Here is a 13,628-nt window from a genome sequence, read left to right as displayed (position 1 = left end):
TGACCCGCGTTTGTAAGTTAGAAGGTGATGTTATTGAAACTGAAAATGAGGTAAAGAAAATTTTAGGAGGAAATCCCGAAGGAAATTATTTATACAGACCCTTAATCACCATAGGGCAAGGTAGAAAAGGGCATAACAATCAGGGTAGGTCTATGACACCAGCTAGAAAACAGAACAGAATCCCAAGTAACTCATCTCAAAGGAAGTCTTCGACAGTCATATGTTATAACTGCCAGAAGGACCATTATGCAAGTGATTGCTTTGAACCAGCTTATTGCTCCTATTATAAAAGGACAGGGCATAGTGTTCGAGACTGTAGGGGTGGGCCTAAACATGGACATCAGTTACAAGGTAGAAGTAGAGATCGTATTAAGTCTCTACAATTTAGGAGGAGCAGTGATCAAAATACTAAACAAGCTGCACACTTAATGGACCAACAACCGGAACGTGAGATTGAACTTTATCATTACTAGATAAAAAACAAAAAATAGAGGGCGAGTCTCGGAGGACTGCACTACAGAAACTGAAAGTCGGAAAGCAAAAGCAGAGACAATCATTCTACTCTGTGTTAAATCAAGGAAATGCTACGGCAGAAGCCAGTTATGAAGTCGGATATTTACTTGGAAAAAAAGGTGAGCCATTCAGCTATGCAGAGCTCATAAAGGAATGTGTTGTAGAGGTCGTATGATGTTTAGATCCAAATGAAATTAACAAATATAAAGATGTGCCTCTTTCAAGAAGGACTAATATAAATCGGCAGCTTCAATGAGCCTGTAATGAAACAGAGCAACTTCAAAATGTAATCCAATAAGAAAATGTATATTATTCGGTAGCTTTGGATGAATCGATAGATTTCACTGATTCTGCACAAATATTGTATTTGATTCGTGCTGTAACTGGTGACTGTTATTTATTTGAAGAATTAACTGCTTTAGGTACCCTTAAAGGAAGGTCGCGGCGAATAGATATTTTCAACAACTTGAAAGATACATTTCATAAAGAAGGACTAAGTTTTACTAACTTTGTAATTGTGCATGTATGGTGCTACATCTATGACTGGTAAAAATGAGGAATTTATTGCACCTCTTAAAAGAAAACTCACATATCCAAATGCACTGATTTCTTTTCATTGCGCTTTGCATCAGAGAATCTGTGGAAAAGCTCTCATTTTAAATTACACTGCAAAATGATGGAGGTATTGTGAACTATACCCGAGCAAATGCCATGAGACATCGTCAGTTTAGAAACATGATGATTGACGACAAGATAATTAGTGTAGATTTGCCCTATCATTCGAAAGTACGCTGGTTGTTGCAAGGACGAGTATTAGCCAAAATTGTCTTTACGAGACCAAATAATTGACTTTTTCAAGGTAAACAATAAGCGTCGTGAATTATCAATTGGAAATTTAAAGCACTTCAGATATATTATATTTGTGTATAAGATAACTGTCTTCACCTATCATTCCGCTGCAATAGAGATGGTAAGGAATCCAAATTTTTCCGGACATACAACTCGTTGGTTTATGATTGCACAAGATTATGATGTAGAATTAAAATATGTTCCAGGGAAGGCAAATAAGGTAGTAGACGCAATATCGAGATACACTCCTCAAAGGGATAGTATAAATGTGATCAATCAAGAAGCAAAGTCAGGTGAGCCCATAAGAAATGTGCTCACTATGCGCTATACACTATGTGCCAAGCTTCATAAAGGAAGAAGTTCATAACAAAGATCTGTAAGACATCTACCAATTTGTAAAAAACGAAAGGAAATTTGATCATCAAAGTAGAATCGAATTAAGTAAGAAGAAGGATGCACAGTCGATTAATTGAATATACTAGATGTGTATTAATCTGGATGTGCCAGAAAATAGATCAATTTCGAACATTTCATAGTGCGGTCTATAAGACGACAGTACCTAAGAGCCTTAGAAGCAAAATCATTGAACTAATGCATGATGATCCTATCAGAGCTCACCCAGGATGAGGGGAGACTGGTAAAGGGATCCTTCCATTGAAAAGGAATATGTAAAGATGTTAACAATTAGTTACAAAGGAGGATCGGTTAAGGAAGTACCCTTAGGGAAATATCCCACCCCACAAACTCCGGTAGAGGTAGTAGAAAATATATTAGTGTATTGGCACACTCACTAGATATACAGCACTGATACCAATAACAGGTAAAGGAGCCAAAGAATGGGCAGTTGCTCTGTTTGATAAAATATTTTGTAGATATTCAGCCTCGCAGCTAATAATACAATAATATCTGATAATAGCATAAAATTAAGCAACTCACTAGTCCAAGAAATTTCTGATACATCCAAAGTAGAAAAGGTAACGATACAACCATATCATCATAGCAAAAAGGAATAATAGAAAGGTTCTGGATGTTTTGAGACACAGTAAGACAGGATCCTGAATGGGATGTTAATTTGCCTTTAGTCCAGTTGTCATTAAATGTTAGATATCGTACAAGCAACCCCCATATAAGTTTTAATGGGATATGATCTGAGACCACCATATGCATGGCTAAATCAGTCAATCCACCCTAATTACTCTGAAGACATTATAAAGATAAGAATTAACAATTTCAAGGCAATACATAAACAGTTACATAATAACCTGGTAGAAGCCCAGGAGGTCATGGCAGACAAGTAATCAAGAAGAACTAAAGACAATAGGCTATAAGACTGGAGATGAAGTATACATAAAAAGAAAAGTAAGAAGTTGTATCAACTATCAGTTAGCCACTAAATTCCCAGGACCATTCAGAGTCGTAGAAGTTAAAGAGACAAAAGTGAAAGTAAAGAAAATGAATGACTTAATTCCTTCTACATATGCTGAATCATTAGAAGAACCAAGATTTTGGGAAAATAAAGACAAAGTTAAAAGGACTAAAAAGGTCAAGGAAACAGATGTAACTGAAGAAATAAAAGAAAAAGTCTAGGAAGAGAGAATATATATAATCTAAGGAACAGAAAAGTCAGGTTCCAGGAAAAGCTATGTATATTGTTCCTTTCATTTAATTTCTTTATTGCTAAGTGTACCTTCATTGGCTGACTTAGTGATAAACTGTTTTTTTGCAATTCTTACTTTAATTGGTTAGTTTTGAAGCAAAATTTGCTGGGTTAAGTGCGCTAACTTCGAATTTATTTTTCCTTTAAGTGGAAGGGGAATATTTAGGAAACAAAGAATTGTTAAGACAAATATTAGATGATTTTAAAAAAGAAACCCAAAATTGTTTCCAGTCTATGAATTTAATTTTTACCATAATCACCCAAAAAGTAGAAGTAAAGAGAGCTGGAGACAAACTACAGGACTTTGTTATCATTGAAAGACTTGTAAGAAATTATTACAATGCAAAATTTAAATGTAACAAGTACCCCATATACCCAATTGAACTAAAAAAAAAAGGACTCTATCTTTTTCTTAGAGCTGCTTTAATTAATGAAGGCTTAATAATTACTATTCCAGTAAATACAAGAATGATCTATAAGTATTAGTCTTTTACCCCTTTGCGAAGACTGTCAGGCCAGAGCCCAGAGGGGGCTCCATGCTATGCAAGATCGATGGTGGGAAAAGAAAGCTGAGGAAGTACAATACTATGTAGATACCAACAACTCAAAAATGCTGTTTTGCACCAGCAAGGTCCACCGCTATCAAGGACAAGGAGGGAATTAGTGCCAGGTGGGAGGAGCACTTCAGCCAGCTGCTCAACCTGCCTTTTGCAGTCAACCAAACAGCCATACAACAGATACCTCAGAAACCTACAGAAGCTGACCTCAACCTCCCTCCCACCGAGGAAGAAGTCAGGACTCCCATAAAACAAATGACCTGTGGCAAAGTACCAGGGGGAGATGGGATCCCTGCAGAAGTGTTCAAATCCCTTGGAACCCCACAGACCTAAGAGATGCACCCATAGTGGCACTCTACAAGGACAAAGTGTCCAAATCAGACTGTGGTAACTACAGAGGAGTTTCTCTATTCTCCATTGCTGGGAATATCCTCACCCTCATCCTCCTCAAAAACTGACTGGCATCTTGGAAAGCGCCCTGCCTGAAGCCCAGTGGTGCTTTTACCCCGGATGCAGTACCATCGACATTGTCTTCATGGTACATCACATCCAGAAAAAATGCACTGAGCAGCAGATGGACCTGTATGCAGTGTTCATAGACCTGACCAAAGCGTTCAACACTGTCAACAGGGATGCTATTTGGTCCATACGCACAGAGCTGGGATGCCTCCCTAAGTTCACTACTCCGATGCGACTTCTCAATGAGAACATGACTGGACTGGTCCTTTGCAATGGTGATGTCCCAAACACCTTTCAAATTACAAATGGAGTCAAGCAGGGCCACGTTCTCATGCTGGTGTTATTCAAATTATTCTTCGTGCAGGTCCTACTGCATGCAGTGAAGGACCTCAACCTGGATGTGTACATCACATCGCTCTCAGATGGCTCAGTCTTTAACCTCCGCCGCCTGTCCGCCAAATGAAAGACCCTGGAGACGCTCATCCTTGAAGCCCTTTTTTGCTGATGACTGCACCCTCATGGCAAACAAGGAGGTTCACCTGCAGACCATTGTAGACAGCTTTACAGAGGCATCCTGGCTGTTCGGGCTAATGATCAGCCTTGGGAAAACAGAGGTATTGGTCCAGGCAGCCCCAAGCACAACCAGACCACAGCCTGCCATCATCATCATCAATGGCAACACACTAAAGTGTGTGGACACCTTCAGGTACCTGGTCAGTACAATCTATGCCGATGGATCTCTGGACAAGAAAATTGCCTCCAGAATCTAAAAAGCAAACCAAAACTTCAGAAGACTGAGAGGGAAGGTCCTGCAGCAGAAAGGCATCAAATGATTAAGAAAACTGAACATCTACAAAGCTGTGGTCCTTTCCTCACTCCTGTATGGGTGCAAAACAGGACCCTATACTGAAGACACATCAAGCAGCTCAAACAGTTCCATACAAGGTCGCTACGCTCTATTATGGGCATCCGCTGGCAGGACAAAGTTACAAATCAGGAAGTGTTGGACAGAGCTGGTTTGTCTAGTATCGAATTGATGATTCTGAAGGACCAACTTCCTGGACAGGCCACGTCATCAGAATGGATGACAGCCATATCCTCAGGCAACTCATGTTTGGCCAGCTGAAAGAGGGGACACGCAAGAAAGGAAGACCCAGACTGTGGTTCAAAGACACCTTAAAGAACAACCTTAGGTGGTGTAGCATCGAACCTCGTGACCTGAATGCCTCAGCAAAAGACAGAATATTGTAGAGAGCTCTCACCCGAACAGCAACTGCCGCATTTGAGGAGGATCAGAGATGCTGTCTCGCCAATGCAAGAGACAGGCGTCACAGAGCAGTACCCCCAGAAATACAGTCCACAGACCACAGATGTGACACCTGCATATGCCTGTGTGCCTCCAGCTTCGGGTTGCTGAGCCACAGACATTCACATTGCTGAATGCACAAATTCGTCATCGTCAGACCACAATGAACTACTGAGAGAGACTTGTGCTGCAAATCATACTTTAGCATTGGATATTGAACATACAGAACTCCTTGTTCAGGAAGTCACTCACATTCACATCGAAGTTAAAGAAAACTTACACATTTGTGTTACACATTCCAGTTATATGATTTGCAATGCAAATCAATTAGATACAATTCACAAGCAAAAAATAAATCTGATACATAATGACAATATCCATTCACATGCCGATTTCAGAAAGTGCAGATTCAAGAAATGAAGATTACTAACCTGCAAGATTTCATTCATGTTTTTAATCCCACGGAGGACACCTATTGGATTAAATGAGAAGTTATCTCATTCTCAAAAGATTGGAATTTCAAGATACACCGTGGATGTGAAGTCAGTTCTGCAGATGTCTTCATCAGAGTCAAAAATAAGAACAGAAGAACGTTGATTCAAGGTGTTAAACAAAACCTTCAAAATCCCAATATTATATATCAAGACAATAGTACAGAAGCAAGACACCCAGTTCAAGATGGTTAATTATTACATCACTTTCTGCTTAATTGTGGTAATGGCTCCAGCAATGATCACCATAGTACTTGTTATACATACATACATACATCACCATAGTACTATATTATACATACATACATACATACATACATATATATATATATATATATATATATATATATATATATATATATATATATATATATATATATATATATATATATATATATATATATATATATATATATATATATATATATATATATATATATATATATATATATATATATATATATATATATATATATATATATATATATATATATATATATATATATATATATATATATATATATATATATATATATATATATATATATATATATATATATCTATATATATATATATATATATATATATATATATATTACCTATATATAGCAGTTTGTTGCCGACTTTCTCTTTTTTGGTTCCTCCCTTGCCCATTGCCTGACGCCATCAAGGAAGGCCTCTTCGAAGGTCACCTGGAAACAAGGCCTTAGGTAGTCATTTTTAACAGAGAGATGGATTTAAAGGCTTAACCATTTTGGGAATGAAGGAGAGGGTTGAAGGGGTAAATGAAAGCCCACAGTTCTAGTAATTAAAACAATTGAAGTGAATTTTATTTCTTCTTCTGTTACATTACAGATGCAAAAATGGGTGAGGCTTCTTGGAAAGAACTTTCCTTCGTCGCAATATATATATATATATATATATACAGAGAGAGAGAGAGAGAGATATCATCAAATACCACAATATTCCCGTGGCATATAAATATTAGAAGCTCTCGCAGGAAAAGGTGACAAGAAAGATTGTAGACTATGAGCTTTCATCTTTATTTCAAGACCTGATCACTGTGATCTGGTCTTGAAATGAAGAAGCAAGCTCAGGGTCTACGATCTTTCCTTTCACCTTTTCCTGTGAGAGCCTCTTATACATACATAGTAAATTATATATATATATATATATATATATATATATATATATATATATATATATATATATATATATATATATATATGTATGTATGTATGTGTGCAATGGAATGATCGAGTCTTTGAGCAAATTTCTAAGTGTTAGCCATTTGCGTTGATCGCCTGCAGAAGTGTTCAGAGGAAGGCAAGTTGTAAGGGAATCCTCAGAGGTGAAATCGCAAAAATTTCCTATTAACAAGGGTCGTATGTCAATAGTAACTTAGGAGCTGAAAGTCTTCAGTACTTCTTAAGGATTCCTAATTCCTTCCCTTGTCCTCTCTTCCACTGCATTGCGTGTTTTAAATACCTTTTTATAACTTTATGAGAGATATTTATTTCATATACAGATAAGTATTTCCTGTTTACATTTAGACTAACACTAAATGTTATTTTCTATAAACTTGGTTATCATTGCCCATGAAGGAAATATTGTCTATTAAATGAAAAATGTCTACATTATGATAGATAACATGGACTTTTTGTCCGGAAGGATTTACATGAATAATATTTGCAATCTAGAACACATTGTTATAGAACAAAAGCCTTTTACTCTGGGAACAATCGAAAATGAGAATATAAAGACAGAGCCATTGTGAGATTGGAGGCTATCAGAGAAATACCAGGATACAATGCAACAGAGGAAGGGACCAAAGGTGTTGTGCCATATATTTAGCCTGAGGCAGAAATGGCCTTGTCAAGGGAAGGAATCGGCAATTTATGTCGTATTGTTTTTGCTGTTTGTTATTGTCTATTCCATTTCTCCCCTCACGTTCAGTAAGGACTCTCTTAAACTACACATATTACTGTCTCCTACTTAAGACTTGCGCACTGGAACACAAATCCAGTCAGGGCTAGTATCACTGATCCGATAGTTAAGGGAAAAATGAGTGGTTTTGAAAATAGCTCATGTGACCTTTTGATAATATTCAAGAGAGAGAGAGACAGAGAGAGAGAGAGAGAGAGAGAGAGAGAGAGAGAGAGAGAGAGAGAAGTTTTATTTGTTGACCAGGAAATTTTTAACAGATTTCGGTTCTCTGTATTCATCATGGCTAGAGTAAGATACCAGAAAGGGCAAATAGAACGAGATATATTCGTCATGAAAACGAGATGAATAACAATTTAATCATAGAAACGTATATAAATGAGGATAAAAAGTTGTCCTACTGAACTTCAGACACAAATGTTTTAGCTAATGGCTGGGCAGGAAGAGGGACGGAGTAAACACTCTTATATCTATCTCTTTTCTTTATAATTCAAAGCCTTTTTGCTGTTTGAATCATGCCTGCATGTTGGTCATTCGAGAGAATTATGCGTTAGTAGGAAAGAAAGATATTTAAAAAGCTATGATGGGCTCTGGTCTTCTCGAGAAGCAATTCCTGGTATTAAAATTACCAAATGGAGTTAAAAGGGCAAAAAAGAACATAGCATTCACGAACTAACTTTTGTATCACTAATTCTTGGGAATTGTGGATTTTGTAAATGATGATTATTTTCTATTGCTTTCTGCTGATCGGTTCACATACTATTGGTATAATAAAATATAGCTGCCAGAATGTAAGGACATATCCATAAAGACATATTTGGTTTAAGGAAGTACTTTCTTACAGATGCTCAGACTGTGGCATCAAGATTCCCAGTGAGTGTGGTTATATATTAAAAAGGGCCAGAAGTCACGTGAGAGAGAGAGAGAGAGAGAGAGAGAGAGAGAGAGAGAGAGAGAGAGAGAGAGGAAGGAAACTAGCATCTTCCATTGTCTCGTGAAAACACATCTAACTAAAGTTTGCTTTGGTTTACTGGTGGGGCTCATGAATTTTTCTTGGGAATGTAACTGCATGTAAGGAACTGATTGACTATTTGTGAATTCCCAAAGTAAGTCTTTGGCTATTTACACATTTTGGTGTAGGACTCTTACAAAGCAAAATGACACAATTCCTAAAGGGAATATAGTATGACGGTAAGTTTGTGAGGGCTGTTAGTAAAGGAATAAAATGCTATCTTTTACACTGAGTTGTGTCTATTATTAAGGATTCAAGATTCATGGTTTGATTGAACATATAATTCATGCTCAAATGAACCTCGGTAATAATCTATTTCCAAAAACCGTAAATATTTTAACGAAATCATCTAGAACTAGTGTGGAAATTGAAGGACAAAATTCTCTTGATTTTTTTTCTAGAAATATGTTTACATGTTCCTGTTGTCATTTTACGCAAATGTTTTATAAATACTGGATCAGAAAAAGTAGAAGTAAATCTACATTTATGAACGATAAAGAGCCTCATTTGGTTAGATATAAATCCCAAATGCAATAAGTAGGGGTTGCTTCAATCTCAATGGACGAAATGACATCTCTCGTGAATTGAATTCCGCTTTGCTGGTATTAGTGGACTTAAGTATTTGACAATACTAAATTCTCCTAAGGATGTCACTCTTGCAACATTCAAAAGCAGCACTAAAGTCAAGATCAGGCAAACGAACTTCATGCACAGAATCTAGGGGTTTCTGTAAGATATTGAAAATTGAAAGAGGGGTACCACAGGTACCGGGGCTTCACGAAAGACAGTTGGTAAAATATTGAACAGATATTTACTCTCACCAACGGTAATATGGCCGTCTTTAGCTAATGTGGGAGTTATGGAAATTGGGTAGTAATCAGCAGGGTTAGAGCTGTCCCAGCTACAGTTACCTAATGGATTATTATTTCCATTCCTCCACCAAGTTCAAACAGAACCCCTTCTTGGTAACTTACGAAATATGATAAAAAACTTTGGAGATAAGTTTTCACCAGTTTTCCCTGTAACCAAAGGGAAAATATCATTTAGTCTACACTTCCATACGCATCAGGGATGAGGAAACACTTGTGATTTTTAGATTCAGGGACATAGGGTTGAGTTATATTAAGTTCTTCATTGGTATTTATATTGTTAAACACATCTACCAAACAAATTGCCTTTTCCTGTGAATAGAAAGTGACTGGCCCATCTAATTTAAGCAAAGCCTACACCAAAATGTGCTGTTTGAGAGTAGCCCACTAATTTTCTTTCTGAGTTGGACCAGGAAGGTACAACTCTCTGTGCCACAACTCTTTGGGTATACTTATCATTTCAGTGTCACAGTACAAAATATAAATTTGGCTCAATGAATCTACCTCAATATTAAAACGGCAACTAGGATTCATCTCGCCTTTATTCTGTTGGACAATGGAGTATATAATATATGTAGGCAGAAAATAGCAAAATAGAATAATGCATATATAAAACTATGAGCTAGCGGTTCCCAGATTGTCTGAAAATCACTTTTATGCATAAAAAAAATGGCACTTATTTTATTCATAAGTTTAAAACGAAACGTTTCGACCTTTCTGAGCATATACCCAAACGGAAACTGTAATAGAATGCTAATGGGAAAAAGGCATTACTATATAGAAGATAATTATTCTATTTCTATTTTTTATTCTCTATCGTATCATGAGATTCTTGGCTCCTTTTTTTGGCCTTCAGTTCTGTATCTCTCTCCTCCTTTCCCTTATCAGGGACAAGTAGAGTCGTGTGGTCCCAACACACAAATTCTGAAATTCGTTTGCTGCGAGAGGTTCCCTTTGCTTTTATACATGATCAGCCTCTCGCTTTGTACGAGGACCTCCCATCTTGAGACGTTCAAAGCAGCAGATGGTGTCAGAGAAATCAATTCGGAATCCTCTGGATTCTATCTTGCAGCTCATGAGGCCCAGGCCACATATCTTACTGTGAGAGATCTTCATTTCATTTACTTTCGTATTTTTTGTGTTTTCCATTTGGTACTTATATTAGTATTTCTATCGATATTGCTAATAGATATTGGTACTGTTATTATTTCTGATAATGCAACGACAACCTATACGAAAAATAATAATAATAATAATAATAATAATAATAATAATAATAATAATAATAATAATAATAATAATAATAACATTGTCATTATTATTATCTAATGTTTTTTTTTCCACTTGCAGCAAAAACAAATTAAATTTGCTCATAACATTTCATGGGTTCCAACTCTCACTAGTAAGGAAACTCATCACGGAAGTGTCGCAGATACTTTTGCTACACACTCCCGTTTCAAAAGACTTATCTCTTAATTTTTTGTTTAAATCAATAATCCAGTCACTCTAGTCCACAAATATTTTCTTTGGGATAGTTATGTTGTTTCTAAAGAATAAACAATGAAAAAATGATCAAAGTTGCACATTTTCAGTGTGGATGATAGTTTATTTTCTAGATCCCAGCATGTTCCAAAGGGGAGGTATAATCTGCAAGCAAAGGGAACGATCTGCTTAAGTCATATAAATCCATCCGTATTTTCGATGGCGCCGTTTTTGCATAGTTTCATATCATAAAGCCTCTGAAGACGCAACAGCCTATGACGAAATTCACTGTATTAACGTGTTCTGTGTGATTGCGGCGATATATTTGTCGGTATACCTGAAAATACTGTTAAGATAATTTTTTTACAGGTTCAACGCATGACGTCAGCGATTTTTATGAAATTTCGGAAATGGTAGCTCCTATTCCATATTCATAGTCCAATACAAACAACACAAGGTTTAGTATGAATTAATACAACGGCTTTTAATGTTCGCTAGTCATTCAAGCTATGTTCAACAAATTCAACACGGGACATTACGTGCATCATATATTTTTTTAGTTACTGAGACAAAATATTCTTTTTAAGTGAAATTATAGATACCGTTTAAGTGAAATTAAAGATACCGGCTACACCAATGAAAATACTAAATCAACTACTAATAATAAAGAAATAGTAATGATAGCCAATAATAAGGTACTAATTAAGTGGAATATGAACGATATTCCCAAATCGATCATTCCATTTCCGCAAAACCAAAGCCAAAGGCACTCCCGAGAGGAACCATTTCCTTTTGTAAGGTTTTCGTCATCTTCGAAGAAGGACTTCATTATTGCTTCTACCTATGGCCTTTCCAGCGATATCAAGACGATATGTCATTTTGTTCATTCTGTGCTAATCAGGGAAGACGGAGGCTTGAGTCTCACCATAATTAGACGACCTTCTCTCGCCCAGCAAAACACAGCTATAAAGTTCAGAGATAATCAGCACCTATACGCGTTGAAAGTATGGTTTGAGAAACTAAATTAACGGACACCGGATTAATACAGTGATTGACACCGGTAAAAACTCTTCTACTCTACTTGAAACACACACACACACACACACACACACACACACACACACACACATATATATATATATATATATATATATATATATATATATATATATATATATATATATATATATATATATATATATATATATATATATAGAATCTACTTTTACCAGACACATATGTAATTCTAATAGCCACAATGCCCTCTTAACTTCGCTAATTCTTCGCGCTTTTTTGGATATGCTTATAACTACGTCGTGGTCAGGTTGGCAACGTGACCTCCTTGTGATTAAGGCAACTTGGGTTCGCTTCCCGCGGCCGGCTGTCACAGGCTCTTCAATTTCTTCCCTTTGGATCTATCGGCTTCATAGTTACAAGCATATCCAAAAAAGCGCGAAGAATTAAGGAAGTTAAGAAGGCATTGTGGCTATTAGAATTATATATATATATTTATATATATATATATATATATATATATATATATATATATATATATATATATATATATATATATATATATATATATATATATATATATATATATATATATATATATATAATTTCTAATGATAAAATGTAATTTTAAATGATCCAGAATCGTTCTTAGTAAAGGCGATATAACTCTGCTTCATCACGATTCCCCTAAACTCTCTCTGCAAAGCGTAAAAGAATATTCATCTGCAAAATTGAGCACAGAGGATATATTACACTGCAATCATTGAATATCTGTTGGAAGAATATGAGAAAGAGTTGACCCAATAGATTTATTTGGAAAGGGGGACAAATGATAAACCAGAGAGAGAGAGAGAGAGAGAGAGAGAGAGAGAGAGAGAGAGAGAGAGAGAGAGAGAGAGAGCTTCCATTAGTACCACTGACAGTGCTCTCTTTTTCGTACTCTTCATTACCAGGCACTTTTATTACAGAGATGCGCACACCATGAAGGGTATATGTACTTGTGTAACTGACATACCGCAAATCTATGCGTCTAAAATAATAACAGAGGGTTAAGTGGGAATGGAAATATTTCTGTTTCTCTGTTAATTATCTTTATCCTTAAGATTGTATGTTTAATTCTTCTGGTATTTCAGAGTCACTTTAGTTTTCTGTAAAAGAAAGCTATTGTGATAGCTTTGTCTGTCCGTCCGCACTTTTTCTGTCCGCTTCCAGATCTTAAAAACTACTGAGGCTAGAGGGCTGCAAATTCATATGTGATCATCCACCCTGCAATCATCAAACATACCAAATTGCAGCCCTCTATCCAGAGGATTCTTCATTTTATTTAAGGCTCAAGTTAGCCATGATCGTGCGTCTGGGACCGCCGTCTCATCTTCACTTAACACATCTGGGGAGTAACTAAGCGCTACCCGGCCGTAGCTGCAGTATGAATCATGCTGCAGCACATCGAGAGTTTCATACAGCATTATACGCTG

The 13,628-nt window shown here is 36.4% G+C and overlaps 1 protein-coding gene across 1 annotated transcript; it reads left to right on the top strand.

Annotated features, from left to right (window-relative positions):
* The first annotated feature begins 1,480 nt into the window (after nucleotides 1-1,480).
* LOC136844836 (uncharacterized) lies at nucleotides 1,481-4,498 on the top strand. Its single transcript, XM_067114072.1, has 3 exons — nucleotides 1,481-1,655; nucleotides 3,647-3,846; nucleotides 3,974-4,498. The coding sequence occupies exons 1-3, from the start codon at nucleotides 1,481-1,483 to the stop codon at nucleotides 4,496-4,498; spliced, it is 900 nt and encodes a 299-aa protein (XP_066970173.1).
* Nucleotides 4,499-13,628: the final 9,130 nt, after the last annotated feature.

Source organism: Macrobrachium rosenbergii, chromosome 13 (assembly GCF_040412425.1).
Source record: "Macrobrachium rosenbergii isolate ZJJX-2024 chromosome 13, ASM4041242v1, whole genome shotgun sequence".
Lineage (NCBI taxonomy): Eukaryota > Metazoa > Arthropoda > Malacostraca > Decapoda > Palaemonidae > Macrobrachium > Macrobrachium rosenbergii.
Note: the sequence above shows the minus strand (reverse complement) of the source record. Positions and strands in the feature narration are given on the sequence as shown.

Excerpts from the sequence above, each read along its gene's own strand:
- LOC136844836 (XM_067114072.1), top strand. The coding sequence starts at position 1,481 with ATGGTAAGGAATCCAAATTTTTCCGGACATACAACTCGTTGGTTTATG. Across the intron at positions 1,656-3,646 it reads CAATCAAGAAGCAAAGTCAG|CAAGGTCCACCGCTATCAAG; the intron begins GTGAGCCCATAA and ends GTTTTGCACCAG. Across the intron at positions 3,847-3,973 it reads AACAAATGACCTGTGGCAAA|AGGAGTTTCTCTATTCTCCA; the intron begins GTACCAGGGGGA and ends TGGTAACTACAG.